Below are 20373 nucleotides of genomic sequence, written 5' to 3' on the forward strand. Positions count from 1 at the left end.
CTGTGTTGTTTGAGCAAAACCGTACTTGGTATGTAAAAGTATGTGAAAAAGTCAGAGTTTGTCAAAGTTATGGCAAGAACTTTGAAAATTCCAGTTAATGTTTCAGAAGAAACCCACTCAGGCTTGCAGCTTCTTTATCTCTGTTCAGTGGTAAAAGATACAGAAAATGGGCATCCTTGCCAATGTTTCATATTTAATAAGATTCTTGTATTTTAATGCATTAAAAACCTCAGGGAATTCTAGTGGATGAGCATCCGCCTGCTAATGCAGGGGATGGGGGTTTGATCCCCGGTCCAGGAAGATCGCACATGCTGTAGAGCTAAGCCCGTGCGCCACAACTGCTGAAGCCCGAGCGTCTAGAGCCTGTGCTCTGCAACGAGAGAAGCCACCATAATGAGAAGCCCGTGCACCGCAACAAAGAATAGCCCCCGCTCACTGCAACTAGAGAAAGCCTGCACGCAACTACGAAGACCCAGCATGGCCAAAAACCTCCCCCCAAACAGAAAAAACAAAAAACAACACCCGTGAACAAATCAGTCACAACCAGGAACAGGTCATGATAGAAAAAAATCAGAATAAGAGCAAATCTTCTATGTTCAGAACAGCTGAGAAAGCATTTTTGACTATTACAGAAGTTTATTTAACAAAAAAGTTCAGTAAGAAAATGTACACGACCCAATTTTCATCGTAGTAAAATGTGGAGAGAGGACATGTGGAAGCAGTTGATTTCTCTGGTGAAGACAGCCATTGTTCATACTCGTTCCAAAGCTTCTAACATGATGATACTATTTCCTCGTATTACCTAAGAAAGAGAAAATGAATTTGAAAAGAACACAATTCATTTAACAGACATATCAATGATGATCAAAATGATTTGATTTCATCAAATCATTAATGGTTTTTCGGTAGTTTGTGAGGCTTTTTTCCTGGTCACAGGAACACAAAATAATTCCAGTCTTGTAATGACATGAAGCCACTAAGCCCTTCATAATGAGATGCACATCTAGATTGAAGGCTAACAAGTACCTTTTTGAGACCAGTCTCCAATGACCCATTTCACTTAAACTGCAGGACTCAGATGAACATGCCCATCCCTGCCCCTAAGGGATCCATAAGTTAGTGGGAAAAATAGGTACAGTAGAATACATCAATCAGTTTAGGGGTATAAGATCATTGAGGGAACAAACCAGGATGAAAGTTGGAAAAAGGAGGATTTCTGAAGATGACATTTTAGCTGGGTCTTGAAAATTGGGTACAATTTTGACAGGAAGATAGGAAATTCTAGACAGAACTGAGATGAAAAAGTGTAAGGGGATAAGGAAAAATCTAATCTGAATAAAGTAAACGGTTATGGAAGGAAGTGGTCAACAAAGACAGTTCGCACCTAATCTTAAAAGGCCTCAAACACCAATCCTAAAAGTGTTTGGAAAGCATCATGAAACCAACAATGAACCAGTGACAGTTTCAGAGCTGGGGGAATGTTTTGGCAAAAGCGTATATAAGAGAATGGGGGTGGGGGAGACTTAGAGGCAGGAAGAAAAGTTATAAAGAAAAGGCCCCAGGGGCACAGTGCCTGATATAGTAGCCATTCTATAAAAGATAAGCCAGGATACTCATGACAGCATAGGTGAAATGGCTGGTAATGGCTGGTAAAGAGGGATAGAAAAATAAGTCCAACTGGAAGGGGACTATGAAAACAAGGAGCGCCTGGTGGACTGTAGGCAATGCAATCACAGATCAGTTCAAGTAGAGCTGGAGAGGTGAAAAGGACAGGAGTGGGATGAGGGATGTGGAACGATTTATTAGAAATGGAGGCATTCTGAGTAAGATCAAAGTGGAGCTATGCTTGTAGGCAGGTGGTGTAAAAATAGCTGTAACTGGTTCTTTTCTCCTCTCATTCTACTTGCGTTATTCACTACATACACTATTGTTTACTATCGCTGTAACTGGTTCTTTTCTCCTCTCATTCTGCTCGCTTTATTTATTACATACACTATTAGTTACTATCTTCCTCACTCCAGTGTCATTTCTATGAGGCAGGGACTTTGCGTGGTGCACCATCCCCAGTGCCTAAGCTGTGGCACACAAGGTTCAGTAAGTACTGTTAAGTAAACAAATGAACCTCCACGTGATTACCGCAGCTGACAGACTGGAAAGGAACGTGACAGGTGGGCAAGTGTCTTGGAGCCTGGCAGAGACAAACAGCAATGAGTATGGTGAGAAGGTGGCAAAGAATTAAAGAGCTGCATTAAAGAGAACAAGGCCCTGAAAATGACAATGGGGATTGAAGGAAACTACAGACTCTTACTCTTCTTAGAAGTTAGGAAAAGAAGAAAGCTAAACAACATGATTACCTAGTTCTCAAGAGTTTTAAACTGCTGGCTTATGTGCAACAGATGATGACCATCACATCTCATTGACAAAAGCATGAAAAACAAGTAGGCTTCTTTCCTAGCTCCCTCCTAAATTTGTCCCTTTCTGACACTTTCCCTAGACGTGGAGGGTGGTGGAGAGAAGTTATTTCAGGTAACTAAGATTTTCAGATCTGTGGGCTTTTCCTTTTTGCCATCATTAAAAAACAAAACCACTACTTTCATCAACATTTTCTAAAATGGTATCACACACTTCTTTGCCTTCTCACATAATACACAGTTAAGGTTTGTCGTGAACACCTCTGTTGTGCAGTGCTCTACCTCTTTCCCCACTGTGCTCGAGGCCCCATTCTCCAAATCAAACTGGAACCCGAATTCCGTATTGCTCCTTTGTTGGGCTTCAATACTAAGTTTTGGCAAAGTGTTGCTCAGGCTTTTAAAGTCTCCTGCAAGGGCACAACTGCCTAATAAAGAATACAAACATAATATGGAGCTACAGAAGCACAAAGCCTGATCACCTGAAATATGTAGCATCAATAAAAGACACAATTTTTACTACATTCTTAGGGGAACCTTTGAGTGGAGTAGAATCTTAAATAAGACAGAGTTGATGCTACTGACTACTCTGGGGATGTCTCAAAAGATAAGAGGCTAGTCGAGACACTATTATGTAATTATCCACCTGACAGGTCCCCCAAACAAATTACCCCACCCCCTTCAGAATACACACATTCTTAATACTATTCTTAATTTAATACTATTAAGTAATTTCAATGGCCTCAATGGGTCACTGATTGGACAAGGGAATAATGACGCCAACGTAACTGTCTCCTTAGCCAAACAACTTGTGAAAAAACAAAACTGTAACTGGTTTCCCCTCTTTTCCTTAGAAAAGCCATCCTTCCATTTTCTTTAGACTGTTTTTTTAAAGACAATTGATATATTATCATTATTTCATTTTCAAAGTGAACTCAGCCACAAGAATTAGCACCTACTAACACAAGACTTTAATTTTTAGTCACACAACCCCCATCATAGGTGGAGGAGCAGACTGCCTAACACGGTAAGTAGGTGCTCATTATTTGAATGACTTGGGAGGACACTGCTTTTAACCAATTTCCGTGTAAAGAAAATTAAGCCCATCAAAATTTAGGGAGAAAATTACGAGAAAGATCCATGATCTAGGCTCAATTCCTTCTCTGATAAAAATTTCGAGAAGTGCCACACATTCTCTAAAAAGTTATCTTCCCAAGTTAAGAACTTTAGATGTCAATTCCTTCTTGAATCCTTTTTTAGCAAATTTGTTCAGATATGAACCAAAATCCTAATCTACCCTCTATTAGAATGAAGATTTCCTAATCTGTAAAAGGAATGGCTAGGGGGAAATCTTGGGGTATTTTAAAACTGTTTTATAAGAAACTGCTGCTAATGATTTGCCCATACTTTTATTCATTTTTAACAGAAGCTCAAGGAGACTGTACCTGGAAAGAAGGCAGGTTTACATGAAACGTGTGGGGGTGGGCGGGGAGTCTCATAGCTAGAGATTCCAAGTTGTTTCTCTAACCCTGACTACTGATTTGCTTTTCAAAATGCAGTAATGGAAATACACTTGAAATAAGCAATAACACAAGCCTTGGAAAGGGTGATTAAAAAATTATACCCTTTTACTGCTCAAACTTTAAAAAGTGAGGCAAAATCATGGCTAATGATTAGGAACTCTTACCACCTCTTAGAGGTCTGCATGCTCAATGATTTGCTAAAGCTAAGTTGTCTGTTTTGATTCACCTTGCCCAGGTAACTCAGACTTAACACTTACTGGGTATACTGTCCTGTGTTGGGCAGAGTGGAATTCAAAGTCTGGGTCTTGTTGACAAACATCAACAACTCTTCTTCAGTAGTCATACCACTATGGCCTATTGAATGCAGAAACGTTTGCTCCTATGATTAAGAAGTCAGCATCTGTTTTCCTCCTGTTTTCTTCCATGTGAATGGCTGTCATTGTATCCCTTGCAACTTTTACCTTGATTACTTTTTGAGTGTGATAAACCAGAAAATCTAGGTTAATTATATATACAATTAAATCCCAAAAGTGTGATCTGTGACCTGGCAGATCTGCATCAAATGGGCACTTGTTAGAAATGCAAAATCTCAGGTTCCATCCCATACCTACTGAATTAGGATCTGCATTTTAACAAGATTTTCTGGGAATTCATGGCATGTTAAAGTTTGATAAGCAGTAATCCTCACTACACGTTAAAATTACACAATATCTTTTAACAAAAAAAAAGAGCAGCACCCTTAGAGATACAGTTTCAATTGCTCTGAGGTGGACTCTAGGCATAATTTTTGTTTGCTTGCTTTTAAAAAGACTCCTCAATGACTGATTGTAAATGCTCTCAATCACTGGTTAATCTTTGCCTTACATTAGAATCACCTGGGGAACTTTAAAAAAAATTTTTTATTGGAGTATAGTTGGTTTACAATATTGTGTTAGTTTCTGCTGTACAGCAAAGTGAATCTGTTATACGTATACATATATCCACTCTTTTTAGATTCTTTTCCCATAGAGGCCATTACAGAGTATTGAGTTCCCTGTGCTATACAGTAGGTTCTCATTAGTTATCTATTTTATACACAGTGCTTTTTTTATGTCAATCCCAATCTCCCAAATCACCCCTGCCTGCTGGCCCCCATAATCATAAATTTGTTCTCTACATCTTTGTCTCTATTTCTGCTTTGCAAATAAGTTCATCTGTACCATTTCATCTGGGGAACTTTAAAAAACTCTAGGCTGCATCCCAGACTAATTTGATTCTAAAATACAACTAAGATTGAGAACTACTGCTCTAATGAAGGAACAAGTATGTGTCTCTATTATAGAATAAAGCTCAAAAATGATTTCTAACACCCATTTCAAGTCTAAGGACCTCAGTGGGTTCTGTGTAAGATTCGGATCTAACCTACAGGTAACTGGGATATTATCACAATTGAATAACTGTCATTAAATTAAACTAAAAGGGAGATGGAATGTCTAATCTTGCCTGAAATTTGCCTAACTTCAGTCTAACCCAAGAGTTTGATAGAAGGGACGTTAATGCTTATTCCAAAAGAAAAATGAAATCTCTTAAGAGAAATCTTGTGTCTTTACTTACCACCATTCCAATATTGTTCTGTTGCCCACTAGTTGCCATCTCCACACATTCATCTATCACAAGATTCATAAAGGGATCAAATCCCCTCAATATTCCTTGGACATGTCTGCCACCATTTAATTTCACTGTGTAAAGGGAAAAAGACATTTTAATAAAACTGACCATTAATTATCAACTAAACTATTCATTAAAAATTAGGTGAGATCGGGATTTCCCTGGTGGCACAGTGGTTAAGACTTTGCGCTCCCAATGTAGGGGGCCCAGGTTTGATCCCTGGTCAGGAAACCAGATCCCACGTGCATGCCACAACTAAGAGTTCGCCTGCTGCAACTAAGGAGCCCATCCACCACAACTAAAGACCCAGAGCAACCAAATAAATTAAAAAAACTAGGTGAGATAAAACCCAGGTATTTGAGATGTATAATCTACTATCTTTACTATATGCCAAGCACTGGGCTAAACATTTTACATTTACTTCCACATTTAAACTTATAAGAATCCTATGAAGTAGAATTATCCTGACTTTTTATGAAGGAACTGAAGTATAGCATTTTTAAATAACTGGTTCAAGATTATACAGTTACTGTGGGGTACAGCTGGAATTCAAACTGAAGGCTGCTCGCCCCTAAAGCCATGGTCTTAACCCCTATATACTTCGAGTACTGTATAGGTTAGATTTTAGTCCTTGTCTGTCCTTTGTTTAAAGGAAAAAAGTTAAGTTTTCAAATAGAAAATAGAAAATACTGTTAATTTTATCAAAGTGAGAGAGGACTTATATGAAATAATGAAGAGTCTAAAGTACTGTGAAACTTCCTAAGTATCAGAAATTAAGTAAATAAAACTGTCTAGTTAGAATTTTGATAAACCTGCTTAATTAATGGATATGAATTAGAGGTTCTGTGTGCTTTGAATTTTTATAATGTTGCTCCTTCAAACATTATATACCGCCAAGGCACATGTAAAAAGGAATTTAATATTAAAAAAAAAAGGCCCGAAAATAAAAAACCAAAAAGACTTACATGATAACTTCTTGTCCATAAATCTGAAAAAGCAAAAGGGGTAAAGATTATGTAACTAATTAAAAAAATTTAAGCACAAGTAAGCACTAAAGTAGGTATAGTCAGGATAATCTGTTAAAATATACACAATAGGAATAATGAAATTTAAAAGAGTAAAAACTGTACTGTGGTAAAGGATGAGAGAGTGATGGGCTACCACAGTTAGTACTTATACTAACCGAGCAATGTGATTTGGGAAGGGAAGATAAACAAAAATGGAATGGATTTACAATATATTAATGTACATTAAATTGCATCTTTATACTGATGTGAATTACAAACCATTCTTGTTGTTCAATACTGACCTAACTTTCAATGACAGGATTTTACAACCGTAACAGAAAAACAAAGATTTGGTTATATTTTTAGTTATTTCTAAAACCAAACAAAGTTGTGAAGAAACCAGAAGGTAATCAAACTATACCCAATCCAACAGGTATTTTATTTTATTTTATATTGGAGACAATACGTAGTGTTGTTTTATTTAATATTAAACATCAATCTTAAGTGTTCAGGATAGTCTTCAACACATAATTATGCTTTAGCAAAATAAATGCATATTTTGAAGTTTTAAATAATCTGAATTAAACAAGAAAATTCCATCTCAGCAGGGTAGTATGAGAATATGAAGACATGTAGTCAAACCAGTTTTTACCTCTTCCAGTTATAGGTTAAAAAATATGAAATTTCATTCAATTTTAATATATATCATGGGAGAATTCAAAGATAAATGAGAGAAAGGGGCTGACGGAAGGTATAAGAAGATAGGTTTTTACAAATAAAAAGATATAGTATGATATATAAAATAATCTATTTTAATAGGATATGTTATATAAAACAAATATAACACACATGAGCTTATTTAATCCTATGATGGCTTTTATAAATTACATACATACAAATTAATAATAAGTATCAGCATTTAATAGATGGGGAACTGAGGCTCAGAAAGGTTAAGTAAAATTTCCAAAGTCACAGCAGTGAAAAAGTTTGAGCAAAATCAAATGGTTCAGTTTGGCTGGAGAACACAGCACTCAAATGTTAGTGTGTGTAATATTTGGTGCCTGGATTTCTGATGGAGGAGCTTGAATGTTGGGTCAAGAAATCTGGACTTTGTTATGTATACAGCAATAAGTTATTGCAACAGAACCAGCCAATGGCAAGACTACTGTGGCACGTGTAAGCCAAATCATTATGCTATACACCTTAAACTTACACAGTGCTGTATGTCAATTATATCTCAAAAAAACTGGAAGAAAAAAAAGACTACTCTGGCATTGACTTTTTTTTTAAAATTAATTAATTAATTTATTATTTATTTTTGGCTGTATTGGGTCTTTGTTGCTGTGAGCGGGCTCTCTCTAGTTGGGGTGAGTGGGGCCTGCTCTTCGTTGCGGTGCAGGGGCTTCTCATTGCGGTGGCTTCTCTTGTTGTGGAGCAAAGGCTCTAGGCACGTGGGCTTCAGCAGTTGTGGCACGCAGGCTCAGTAGTTGTGGCACATGGGCTTAGTTGCCCCGGGCATGTGGGATCTTCCCGGGCGAGGGCTCGAACCTGTGTCCTCTGTATTGGCAGGTGGATTCTCAACCACTGCGCCACCAGGGAAGTCCCTGGCATTGACTTTTAAGAGCAGGACTAAGAATTTGGTTAGGCCAGGGTATCTCAACCTCAGCATACTGAAATCTGGGGCCCGATAATTCTGTTGTTGCATGATATCCAGTGCATTGTAGAAAGTTTTAGCAGCAACCCTGGCCTCTTCCTACTAGATGCTGATAGAACCAGACTCCCATCCCCTCAGTTAAGAACCACTGAGTTATGCTAAACCAGGAGGATGGTATAAACGTGTAAAAGATGGTTATTTGTGAGAAATTAAAGGAAGAAAAAAATTAAGTCATTTTGGAGGCAGCCCTGCCAGGATTTCACAATTCATGAAATCTAGAGATAAGAAGAGAAAGGTATTAAAACTAGTTTCATCCTCTGAAATTCTCAAATAATGTCTTAAGAATCAAAAAGGAAACCTTACAAATAGAGAATGGTCCTTCTGTTAAAAAATAATTACCATTTCACCAGTTCCTGATGAAGCCAGAGGACATGTAAGATTTTACCAGCTCACCAATAAAAGGATAACTGGGACAAGCATTTTCACAGCAATAATTTTTTTTCTTAATGTTAGGCTTATTTAATAATTGTCTTAAATTTATAACAGATCCAACTAAAGTACACACGAGTTTTTGCACAAAAGATGGCTTCAATACAAATGTGCATTTAAGTGTAAAATCATTAAATATGAACTTTTCCTTAAGACTGACTCTTTATGGGGCTGATAATAAATGAACTGTACACATGGCAGACCAGATGGCTGGCTGCCTCACAAACTGATCCTTGGACCAATTTTCCATCCTTTGTGCTATCCAACTAAACAAGACAGAGAAGTTACTTAGGAAACGTGGCCCATGCTCAGTTCAACCAAGAGTGTTTGAGGACGCTAAAACTTTAAAATGGGCCTTATCTAAAGTAGGAATATCCTACTTTGAGTTGACTTTACTGGGTTCAAACCCCACCCCCGCCCCCCAAACAACCTAGCCTTCTCCAATTAGAAAAAATGAATATTCTCACACAGCTCTGTTAACAGAGCAAGATATCACACGACACTCAAGTTTAACCTAAGAACAAGAAAACAAGAAAAAGGAATGTGATTTCTAAGTTAAAGCTCAAAGAAACAGCTACAAACACACTCTAAGATTAAGGCGGCTTTTGATTCCTCAGATACTATCGAACACTTCCATTCCACCCATCTCCTTAGTTCCTTACAGAATTACTCTCCAGCCACCTTATCTAGAACATGATGCTACTCAAGATGTTCAACAAAGGGTAGCATTCGAAATGTTCAAGTAACGAGCGAGAGCGTGCGGGAGACGGGGCCTGGAGCTCGGGCCTGGGATGCAACTCGGCGGGCGGACGCGCCTTGCTGCCTCTGGTAACCTTGCCCACCGGGCCGAAATGCTAACGTCTGAGCGGGTCTTAGGCCCCGAAGCGCGGGACACCGGCCCGCATCTCGTCGGCCACGGACCAGAAGACGCACGCCAGGCGCACTCTCGGGAACGGCGGAGGACCTAAGGAACCCGAGGCACACAAATAAGCTGCCATTTGGGCACGGCCCTCACACATACTTACTTCTTCAACTCGGGAGGGTGAGCTTTGCTCATGATGTCTACTCGAGGACCTCAAAGACGCCTCCAAACCGAACTCGAATCGTCGCTCTCGCTCCAGCAGTAGGCCCGGCGCTTTGCGTCTGACGTCACTCATCCCGTTAGCCAATTGATTGTCGGCCGCTTTCCCATTTCACCTCGCGATACTTAGGGAAGGCCTGAGAGTGTCGATCAGTCCCAAGCTTCCGGTTGCGCCGCCAGCGATTGGCCAGGACGGAGGGATGGGACCTTCGGGAGCCCCGTTCTTTCCCGTCTGTAAAATCGGGGTGCGCCTCTAGCTTCGGAAGGAACCTGGTTAATGCCGTGTCTTTGTGGGTTGCAACATGTATCTTATTCATATGTACCAAATGAAAATAAGCTCTAGAGGAGTGGGCCCCTAATATTTCTTTGCATGTGTGGGGATATGTCCACGTATCGCGCTGCCCTTTGTTGTGCTTTGCAGATACAGCGTTTTTGTTTTTGTTTTAAACGGAAGGAAGGTTTGTGGCAACCCTGAGTCTAACAGATCTCTTGGTGCCATTTTTTCTTTTTCCAACAGCATTTGTTCACTTGGTGTCTCTGTGTCATTTTGGTAATTCTTACAGTATTTTAAACTTTTTCATCGCATTTGTTATGGTGATCTGCGATCATACCAAATAATTCATGTGTGACTTGCTTTATGGAGACATTTGCTTCACTGTGGTGGTCTCCAACAGAACCTGCAGTATCTCGGAGGTTTGCCTGTACTCCCACAGGAGAATGTCATGCTAAGTCTAGGGTTCTGGTAACAGCTCAGTTAGTGAGTGACCTCTGCACCATAAGAGAGGGTGCTTGGGCCTCAATTTCCAAGACTTTGAATCTAGAGCCCAGAAGTGTATTCCCCATGGTCGGTCCTGCAATGCTTGTTAACAATACCTCCAAACCCCCACTTAATGTACATTGTCTCTCTGTATAAAACGTGAAGTGCAGCACACAAATGATCTCTAATACGACGTATTGATTTTCAAGTCAAGAGTGTAGGTGTAAACAGTGGTCTCTGACTTGTTCCTAGTTAAGTTATCCAAAATAAGTGCATCTACATTTACGAATCAGATACAATTGGGATTATAGAAGACTTAGGCCAAAATAGAAAAGCATTAGTGATTTTAAGTAGGGGATGGTTCTACAAGATTCAGTTCATTCCTCATGTTCAGGAATGACTCTATTTAAATACCAGTGACAGTGAAGTCTTAAACCCATCATCTATTTTGTACTCTCTTGGTACTCAAAATCCCAGGCATTGCATTTTCTTTAGAGGGGTCATAACTGCCTGGCTTTTCCAGTTTTTGTTGTGTTTAGTTGAAGCTAGAGACCTGATGTGGATATTGAATTTCTTTTTCAGCCTTATAGTTTCTGTCTTTTTACATTAACAGACTTCAATTTGTAGTGCCCTAGCATGCCCTCCAAGTTCTTCCCATTTACAAGCATCCGAACCATAACATATAGCTAATTTTCACTCCCCTGGACCTCTTAAATTTATTTCACACATCACAAAGAGAAGCATCCTGACAAAGTTATATATTCACTGGCCAGATATAAGGAAAGAAACACAATAGTGGAAGAAAAATTAAGTCTTATGTATTTTTAAAACCAAACCACTAGGAAAATATATCACAGTCTTGAAACAGCAAACAGACAGGCTATATTATCATTTCAAGTAATAAGTTGGTAAAAACACAAGGTCCTTAACAAAACGATAAGGTGCCAGAACTGGGGCAAGAACAACGCATGTCGCAAAAGTAGTATTTGGTAACGGAGGGCTGTCCCTTTTTTTGCTCTAAAGGAGTCACAGCTTGCCCGAGTTGCTTACTTTTTCTCCTTTGACCTTCGTGTTGCCAAGGGATTGTTTCAACAGAGCTCTGTTATCACAGGGGGCAAAGTAAGCAATACTGGGTGTAGGCTTTCATTCTATTTTGTTTTATGAAAACCAGATTTTTCCAAAGCCAGTACTTCATAACTCTCTTAATTAAGCAGCTAACAATTCCTCTTTCACTGTTCATTCTTGAATACTAGCATATAGCACAATCAAAATCCCCTTTCCCTTCAAGGGTGAGTGTCACTGCAAGATTGTCTTGTCACTCGGCTGACTCTGCTGCTGACAGCCTCAGGGCTCATCATGGCTGCCAGTCAGAGGGAAGGTTTGCTTCCCCTACCAGTGTGATAGCGCTTCTTATATTTTTGCAGGGTCTCCAGGCTGAAAGATGTCACGTGTGAGAATTTTAAGAAATGCGCATCCACGTCCTGACGGCCAGAAATGAATATCCGCAAGGACCCTTTCAAAGTTTTTATCGAAACTACCTCTCCCAACTCTACATCTTAAAGTAGCTTCATGCCCTTGTATATAAAACAAAACCACGCAAAACAAATCCCCAGAAGCCCCCTTTCCCCTTCTAAATTAGTGACCTCATGGATTTTGTTTTATTTCCAGTTTGTGGGAAACGTTGTAGTGATCCTTCTGGTAAACAGGAGGTTGGCAACAAACAGAAACACCTCTCCTCACACTCCACCAGCTCATAAGCAGGTCAGATGAACCTGTCAGCCTGTTGGTATCTGTGGACTAAGAGAATCTGGTACCTTGGAGGGCTGTGGTTTGGTACAAGGGAGGCTCCCTGTTGCCAGGAAAAGCACTTGCCACGTGAAATTCAGGCTCATAAAAACTCTCCTGTGCTATCTCTGACCCCAATTTTAGCACCAGGTTTTTTCACTTTCTAGGTTTCAAACACAAAGGAACCAGTGTCCAGAGGCAAGTGATATAGGCCTTAAACTTGCTGCCATCCTTAATTTCCTCATTCATAAACCTTCCTTAGAAAACCCAAATCCCCATTTCTCTTCTTAAATAGACTCCTGCCTTCAGCCCCGATGGCCAATAGCAGACATCTACTTCCCAATGGATGAGAGAGACTCCTTCATCTTCTTGGTCATGGTTGGGATGAGGTTCATGTGGTCATCCACACACGTGGTCACGCAACTCTCCAGCTGCCGCTTCACCTGAAGCTCTTTACTCCCTGCATCAATTGAATCTTTGGCTTTGTCGTTGCAATGCATAGTGCACCGGGCCAGGCGGTCCTGCGGCAAGAGGGAAAAGGGTAGAGGAACTGAAAGGCTGGCCTGTATTTACCAAATGCTTGTCACGTGCCAGGCTCTGTGCTACGTATTTTTCTACGTATTACGTGGGTTATCTTGATCAATTAAGTGACACTATCGTGCAATTAACCAGGATTGTCCTGATTGAAACAGAGGGTGGCACCACGAGGGCCCAGGGAAAGCGTCACTAGAAAGCAGGTGAATAATAGAATAAATTGTACAGAAGCCCCTTCCAGGAGGTGAGAAGGAACTAGAGGCTAATGTTACTCAACTATAGACTTTCAAACACCTTGATTTTATAAGGTCTGTACTTGCTACAGAAAAATACTCAATTCCACGAATATTTATTGAGCATCTACTATGTGCTAGGGACTCTTCTAATGTTGGGGAATACAGCAATGAGTAAAACAGATAAAGTTCTTGCCTTCATTGAACTGATATTCCAGTGAGGGGAGAGAGACAAACAAAATAAATAAGTGGAGATGTTGGGGGAAACAGTTGGATACATGAATCTGGAGATCAGGAGTAAAGCTGGTCTAAAGATATGAATGTAGGTGTTGTCAGCATATAGATGATATTTGCTATGAGACTAGAGAACTAGATTGAAAAGAAAAAAGATCCAAGGACAGCCCTGGGCACTCCAGTGCTCTTCAGAGGTTGGAGAGGGAAAAAAACAGTAAATGAGAACAAGAAAGGAGAGAGGGAGAGAGGTGGAAAACCAGGAGAGTGAGCCATCCTATCCTGGTGGCCAACTGAGTACAGATTTTTAAGGAGGGGGAGAGTAATCCACTGTGTCAATGATGCAGGTAGGTTGAGTAAGATGAAGAATGAGAAATGACCACTCCCATGGAAGGGAGTGGCAAGAGTGGTTCTGGCACAGTGGAAAAGTAAGTCTGATTGGAGCAGTGAAAAGTGAATGGAAGGGGTCCCAGCAGCTCGGGTGGCGGGAGCGGCAGCGGCCAGGCAACCCAGCTTCGCGAAGGCTCTCGGCGCGCGCCTGCCCCGCCGCGACGATGCCTAAGAGGAAGGTCAGCTCCGCCAAGGGAGCGGCGAAGGAGGAGCCCAAGAGGAGATCGGCGAGGTTGTCAGCTAAACCGGCTCCTGCAAAAGTGGAAACGAAGCCAAAAAAGGCGGCAGGAAGGGATAAATCTTCCGACAAAAAAGTGCAAACAAAAGGGAAAAGGGGAGCAAAGGGAAAACAGGCTGAAGTGGCTCACCAAGAGGCTAAAGAAGACTTACCTGCAGAAAATGGAGAAACTAAAAATGAGGAGAGCCCAGCTTCTGATGAAGCAGGAGAGAAAGAAGCCAAGTCTGATTAATATCACACACCTGGTCCTATCAGGGGTCCCTGTTTCCCTTCTTGTACAATCCAAAGGAATATTTTTATCAACTATTTTGTAAATGCAAGTTTTTTAGTAGCTCTAGAAACATTTTTAAAAAGGAAGGAATCCCACCTCATCCCATTTTTTAAGTGTAAATGCTTTTTTTTCAGAGGTGAAATCATTTGCTAGTTGTTTATTTTTTGGTACAACCAGAAAATAGTGGGATATTGAATATGGGAGGCTTTGATTGCCTTGGGTGTCAGCTTAACATTCCACAGATGGAGGGTAGCTTTTATATCCTATAATACAAAGCATACTAAACGGCAGTTTGGAGTCACTTGTGCATTAAAGTCTTAAACACTTTAAATTACTTCTCTTCCCACATTGTTTTTGGTAGAATTGTTTCCTAAAGCAAACCACTCACCCCTTGATCTTGGCTCTCCTGGGCAGAATACTGTGCACTCTGTAACATCTTTGGTCATGGTAGTCCAGTTCTTCTAGTAACCGTTAATGTGCTGTGAACGACTGACAATTTGCGTATGTAGTGTATGTGATATTAAATTGTGAATTAGTGGGACTTACGATGTAACAGCATATCAATATTTGAAGATATTGGTACTTGATATCCTGTGAAGGAAAATTTGCCCCCAAATTTTAAGCTGGAAAGTCACTGGAATAACTGTTCAGAAAAGAATCACCAACTACATGATTTTTTAGGTTTTTGGTACGTATGTTGAGAATTGTGTACAAATTGCAATGTCTGTGTACTGATCCTCAAAACAACCAATAAAATCTCAATTATGAAAGAAAAAAAAGTGAATGGAAGAAGAAAGTTGTACAGTAATTCAAGAATCAAATTTTGAAAGACCCTATCTGTAAAATAAGGTGTCAAACACAAAGAAACCCCCTGAAGTTCCATGATCTTGGAGAAGTTATTCTTTTATAGTGTCAGTAATTTTGAAGAATTTTATACAGAATGTAAAAATGTACCACATTAGATATAATTTTTCCATTTGAACAGAATCCCAGGCTATGAAAACTGGTTCAGAGGTGGGCCCTGCTTCCCCAAGTTCCAGGAAAGTATATCCAGAGGAAGGGAGTAAAAGGAAGTTGTGGATACCTCCAGAGAGGGATACTGTTCGGGGGCTCTTAGTGACCTCATAGAGGCTTGTGAGTCAGGCATCGGTGAGTCAACAATAATAATTCTTCATATAAATGGCCGCTCTTTAGTGACACAAGAGCTGCCCCCTGGGTGTAGCAAGTAGGAGCATCCTGGGTGGGTATATCCACAAAATGACGGCAGGATCTTGTTCTAATCTGTATGCTTTAAAGACTGGCCCATTCCACTTTCCTGGGGATTCTGCTGTTGTAAGAATGAATTAATATGTTTGAGAAAGCTTTATACTGTACAGTATACATATGTATTTGATATTTATGGGGAAAAAAACATAAGGCTCTTGGTCATGAACTCCCTTGGTTAACTCCCTTTTACATTGTTTCTATGGGAAATTTTTACAGCACTCAATCTCCTGGACTTTTTCCAAAATTTGAAACTGTGTAAAGAGTAGTTGGCCATAGGACTGTCACAAATGTTAACACAGAACCAAGACACTAAAGCTAAGAGTTTTGAACAAATGCTTCTCATCTGCAAAAGAGCAACATCAAGGGCTAGAGTCATCTGTTTGGAATTCCTCACCTGGAACTTCTCCAACTCGTTGGTCACCAGGGCCTGGGCTTGAGCCAGAGGTGCATGGCAGCGCTCAATGCACTGGTGCACTTGCTGCATGGACGCCTGGCTGTCCTCACAACAGCCGGCGCTGCACCGGAACATGAGGCCCTGTGGGGGGAGGGCAGAGGAAGGTTAGGTAGTAAAGCCTCCGGGACAGAGATGACCACGGAGTGCAACAGAGGCTAGGAGAAGCATCATATCCGCACCTCTCCTTAGAATAGACATCAGGACCTTAAAACCACGAACAGGAACATTATCCTCGGTGCCTAGCGCAGTGTTTCACAGCCTCCTTGCCGCTAGCTCATTGGCACTTGTTGAATCGAAGGCTGGGTGGACAGGGAAGGTGGTGGAGGGTCAGATGAAGCCAAGCTCTGAAAACCTGGTGCCTAAACCACAGGGTTCAGAGGTCAGCAATCTAGTAACCTACATTCCACCAGGGAGCAACTGGTCCACTGACTCCAGGGGCACCTTTACAAGGGAAACCCACAATCCGGTTAGGGAAGCTGGACCAGCAGCCACAAAACATTTAGGAGATGAAAGCGGAACAGCACATAAGCCAGCGCTGTGTGGTGCCGGGTTCGGTGCAACAGAACCGGGCATGACCTGGCCATTGAGGAGGCCGAGCGCAGTCCCCTTTCCGGTCTTTCACCCTGGCTGTGCTCTTTCCGGGCCTCTGGCTGCTCACCTGCAGAAGGGGCCGCGCAAGTGGGGAAGGTCGGGGAGGCTGACCATCTTACACCAGGGGCTTCTTAACCCTGCCCCGGGGACACCCTCTCCCCCGGCCTGGCCTTGGGGGCAGACGGCATTGCGCATGGCGAGGGAGCACAGATTTCATCCGCTCAGCCGAAGCTCCAGAAGTTCTGTCTGAGGGTGAGCCGAGTTTCCGAGCACGCCGCGACGACCCCAGGGACACCCCGACCCGGGTCTGCGGGGAGGGAGGCAGTGGCGCTGGGGATCGTGCGACGGCTGCGGGAAGGGGCCAGGAATCCCGGACCGCCTTGGCTCCCCCCGGGTGGGCCCCGACCCGCTACCTGCATCTTCCGGATGTTCTCTCTCTCCAGACTCTTCACCATAGAGTCCACCGCCTCCTGCACCCGGAGCTGCTGCAGCTCCGCCATGGCGACACGGCGCTGCTCCGTGCCGCGCCGGCGCCCACATGGACTCCCGGGCACGAGCCCGCCCCTTCGCCGCCTCTTCCCGGGTCACCGCGGCGAGCCCTTTCCGGGCCCACGCCGTCTCCTAGCGTTCTAGAGGAGCAACTGCATGTCCGGCGGCTACCTTCTGCCCGCGCTCTCCGGCACCCACCCGTAGTCCCCGCCCACCTCTCGGCCTTCTTCACCTGGTCCGCCCACCGCCGCCGGCAGTGCAAGCGCCGAGACTGCATTTTTCCCTCTACCTCCCTCCGTCCCTCTTATGTATTTATTTTTTAAAATTGAAGTATTTACAATGTTGTGCCAGTCTCTGCTGAAAAAAGGGAAAAAATATTTAATATAATTAACATAACAGATAAGTGCGCAGATCTTAGATGTAAATACCTTGGTGTGTTTTAACAAACCTTGCCCTTTCCCAGTCAATCCCCGCCCATTCCCTACCTATCTCCCCACTCCAGACCCCAGGCAACCACTGATCCGCTTTCTATCACGACAGATTACACTTTCTCTTTCTAGAATTTATAAATCATTCCTATGTACTTTTTTGGGGGGTTTGGCTTCTTCACCTAACATAACGCTTTTGAGATTGAGCCTTATCTTCAGTTCCTTTTTGCTGCTGAATAGTATTCCATTGAATGGACATACAGAAATTTGTTTTTCCATTCCTCTGTTGATGGACATTTGGGTCTTTCCCAGTTATTAGCTATTCTGAATAAAGTGGTGACTATGAACATCCTTGAGCAAGTCTTTTGTGGACGTAGATGTCCATTTCTCTTGGGTAAATATCTAGAAGTGGAACTGTTGGATTGTTGGTAGATGTATGTTTATGCATTTATTTCTAATGAGAAATTATTAACCTCAAAGGAGCAACGCAGGGGCTACAGATATTCAATCGACAATGAAGCATTTATACGCCAGTAACAGTGGGCTGTTTCTGAGCTCCTGGCAGTTCTATCAGGAATGCCCAACTCCACCTCCAACTTTACTGTCCTATGTATTCATTGATTAAACACATGCAGTCGTCCCTCGGTATCCCTGAGTTCCGCATCCGCAGATATGGAGGGCCGACTATGATACTTGAGTGTCGGTGTCAGGACTTTTAGTGGGTCCTGTAACCAACCCCCCGCGGATACCAAGGGACAACTGTAGCTGGTGCGTGCTAGGCACAAGGCACGGTGGTAGGGGCGAGGGTCCACAGGGGAGCCTTGGTGAGGGTGAAGGGGGCAGACAGGTAGTGTTGGAAGAGATGTGCTAATACGGGGTGACGGCGGCTGGCAAGAAGGAAGTGAGCAGTCCAAGTGTCTCAGGAAAGCTTCCTTAGAGGATATGACAAGTGGGTGTTTTTGCCTGGCACACGAGACGGTGAAGAGAATGCCATACCAGGCACGGGAAGCTGCCTGAACAAAACAGAGTGTGAAACAGCGTGAAGTTTTGGGGAAGCCAAGTGGTTTTGCTGACTTGGAACCTGGAGTAGAGAGTGAGGGACACAAAGAAAGGGACCTTGACTTTGGAATTTAGGCATTTGCTGCCACCGGACACTAGATGGCAGCAGAACTCTGGTTTGAGGGCAGTGGGCCGCTTGACTCAGCCCAGAGACTTCAAGCATCAGGCCCTTCTCTAGCCCAGGGGCTGGTAACTTCCTGGAAACCACTGTTCAGCATCTGAAACATCCTTTACACTTCAAGCCAGTCTAGAGGCGGCTACCAGCAGCCTCTGGAATTAGAATGACCCCGGCTATTACTGAATGTGCCAGCCTTTGTTTTAAGTTCTTTATATGGGTTATCTCATTTAATACCCACAACAATCCTATGAGGTGAGAACTTTATTATCCACTTTTCTCCTGCTTAGGGCAGAAAACTGAGGTCTAGGGAGGTGAAGCCATTTGCCAAAGGTTGCATATTTAGAAGCTAGAATCGGTGGAGCTAGACTTCCAACCTGCATAAGCTAACTTTCCTACTGTGAAGTAGGAAATCTCTGTTATGACTGACAATGTTTATACTTATGTTTCCATATTCCATGGAGAGTTCTTACTTTCTTTGTTATAGAACAATCTGAAATATCTCACCTTTCCCCCTTATTTCTAAAATGTCCGATTGAATCTCTCCAACAAGTCCTACTTTTAGGAGCCCAGTTAATCACACTAAAATGAATTTAAAAGTCCTTGAGTAATGCAGCCTTACTAGTTTGTGTATATGAAATGAATGGTTCTTTAGTATATTTATGAAAAATGATTCCTGTCTTCATTTGGCTTTGGAAACCTACATGGTGGAAGCAGTTTAATCTCATTTTAGGAAGCTCAGACACCTTGTTTGTGTTATTTTCCTGGTGCTTTGGGAGTAGGAAACGAGGTTTCAGGATTCGAGATCTTGTGTGGCCCAGTCTTGGTTGACTCACTGGAAACAAGTCTGAGCCCTTTCAGGGTCCTGGATGGTCAGTTGTATAATCTTGATTCCCTTTCTACCTCCCCTGCATGTGACGCTCTGCTCTCAGACCCTGGTTGTGGCTCAACAGTGTCTGAAATACTCCCAGCCACTCTGCCAGAGAAAAACAATGGCAATAGATAGGCCAAGACTCTTTCTTACATTCAGATATGGGTGGGACAAAGGGGGCCCTGGGACCTTGGGATGATAGGAGGAAGTGAAATTTGCTCATTGCTGTCACCTTGACTGAACTTCATGTTAGCAATGGGTGACAGCCAGAAACCCCTTTGGCCAACCTAGGTTAAAGAGCTCCGGAGGCTTCCCTGGTGGCGCAGTGGTTGAGAGTCCGCCTGCCGATGCAGGGGACACGGGTTCGTGCCCCGGTGCGGGAAGATCCCACATGCCGCGGAGTGGCTGGTCCCGTGAGCCATGGCCGCCGAGCCTGCGTGTCCGGAGCCTGTGCTCCGCAACAGGAGAGGCCACAACAGTGAGAGGCCCACGTACTGCAAAAAAAAAAAAAAAAAAAAAAAGAGCTCTGGATGAACCTCTATGCATCAAACTGATAATTCAAAAAACAATTCTTATGTTATCACTTTCTAGTCATGATATTCTATTCCTTGGTAGGTTAACAAGTCTGCTGAAGAAAAGAAAACTCTCACACAAAGAATACCACCTTCTGTAGAATGAGGAATTTAACTTTTGTGAAGTCACAGAAATTTTTATTAAAATACATTTGAAGCTTTGATTGAACAGTTATATATATAAATAAAATTAAACATAAAATAAAGCAAATGTTTTATGATTATAAATATTCTACCATGTAAATATCTCTTGAATCTATTCACATCTCTCTACCCTACT

The 20373-nt window shown here is 42.2% G+C and overlaps 2 protein-coding genes and 1 pseudogene across 4 annotated transcripts; 1 reads left to right on the top strand and 2 right to left on the bottom strand.

The window, feature by feature from the left end:
• Nucleotides 1-616: 616 nt before the first annotated feature.
• Nucleotides 617-9905, bottom strand: SNRPG (small nuclear ribonucleoprotein polypeptide G). 2 transcript variants are annotated; one of them, XM_027131941.1, is made up of 4 exons: nucleotides 9754-9905; nucleotides 6544-6566; nucleotides 5525-5649; nucleotides 617-802 (listed from the first exon to the last, which is right to left on the bottom strand). In XM_027131941.1, the coding sequence occupies exons 1-4, from the start codon at nucleotides 9783-9785 to the stop codon at nucleotides 752-754; spliced, it is 231 nt and encodes a 76-aa protein (XP_026987742.1). In that variant the 5' UTR covers nucleotides 9786-9905; the 3' UTR covers nucleotides 617-751. The 2 variants fall into 2 exon arrangements, with proteins under 2 accessions (XP_026987742.1, XP_026987743.1); XM_027131942.1 differs by lacking the exon at nucleotides 6544-6566 and having other exon boundaries at nucleotides 9754-9863.
• Nucleotides 9906-11268: 1363 nt separating this feature from the next.
• Nucleotides 11269-17123, bottom strand: TIMCC (TIM double twin CX3C motif chaperone). Of its 2 annotated transcripts, XM_027131944.1 has the most exons (4): nucleotides 16973-17059; nucleotides 16148-16327; nucleotides 15909-16049; nucleotides 11269-12872 (listed from the first exon to the last, which is right to left on the bottom strand). In XM_027131944.1, exons 3-4 carry the CDS (start codon nucleotides 16041-16043, stop codon nucleotides 12684-12686), a joined length of 324 nt encoding a protein of 107 aa, XP_026987745.1. In that variant the 5' UTR covers nucleotides 16044-16049; nucleotides 16148-16327; nucleotides 16973-17059; the 3' UTR covers nucleotides 11269-12683. The 2 variants fall into 2 exon arrangements, with proteins under 2 accessions (XP_026987745.1, XP_026987744.1); XM_027131943.1 differs by lacking the exon at nucleotides 16148-16327 and having other exon boundaries at nucleotides 16973-17123.
• Nucleotides 13904-14533, top strand: LOC113633633 (non-histone chromosomal protein HMG-14 pseudogene; annotated as a pseudogene).
• Nucleotides 17124-20373: the final 3250 nt, after the last annotated feature.

Source organism: Aethalodelphis obliquidens, unplaced genomic scaffold, assembly GCF_003676395.1.
Source record: "Aethalodelphis obliquidens isolate GAN/ISIS:26980383/991018 unplaced genomic scaffold, ASM367639v1 scaffold40, whole genome shotgun sequence".
NCBI classification, from domain to species: Eukaryota; Metazoa; Chordata; class Mammalia; order Artiodactyla; family Delphinidae; genus Aethalodelphis; species Aethalodelphis obliquidens.

Coding starts and splice junctions, on each gene's coding strand:
- TIMCC (XM_027131943.1), bottom strand. CDS start 17,059: ATGGCGGAGCTGCAGCAGCTCCGGGTGCAGGAGGCGGTGGACTCTATG. Junction 16,050..16,972: donor AGAACATCCGGAAGATGCAG/GTAGCGGGTCGG, acceptor CTCCCCCCACAG/GGCCTCATGTTCCGGTGCAG. Junction 12,873..15,908: donor ACGAGTTGGAGAAGTTCCAG/GTGAGGAATTCC, acceptor CTCTTGCCGCAG/GACCGCCTGGCCCGGTGCAC.
- SNRPG (XM_027131941.1), bottom strand. CDS start 9,785: ATGAGCAAAGCTCACCCTCCCGAGTTGAAGAA. Junction 5,650..6,543: donor TATGGACAAGAAGTTATCAT/GTAAGTCTTTTT, acceptor CCCTTTACACAG/TGAAATTAAATGGTGGCAGA. Junction 803..5,524: donor AGAACAATATTGGAATGGTG/GTAAGTAAAGAC, acceptor TCTCTTTCTTAG/GTAATACGAGGAAATAGTAT.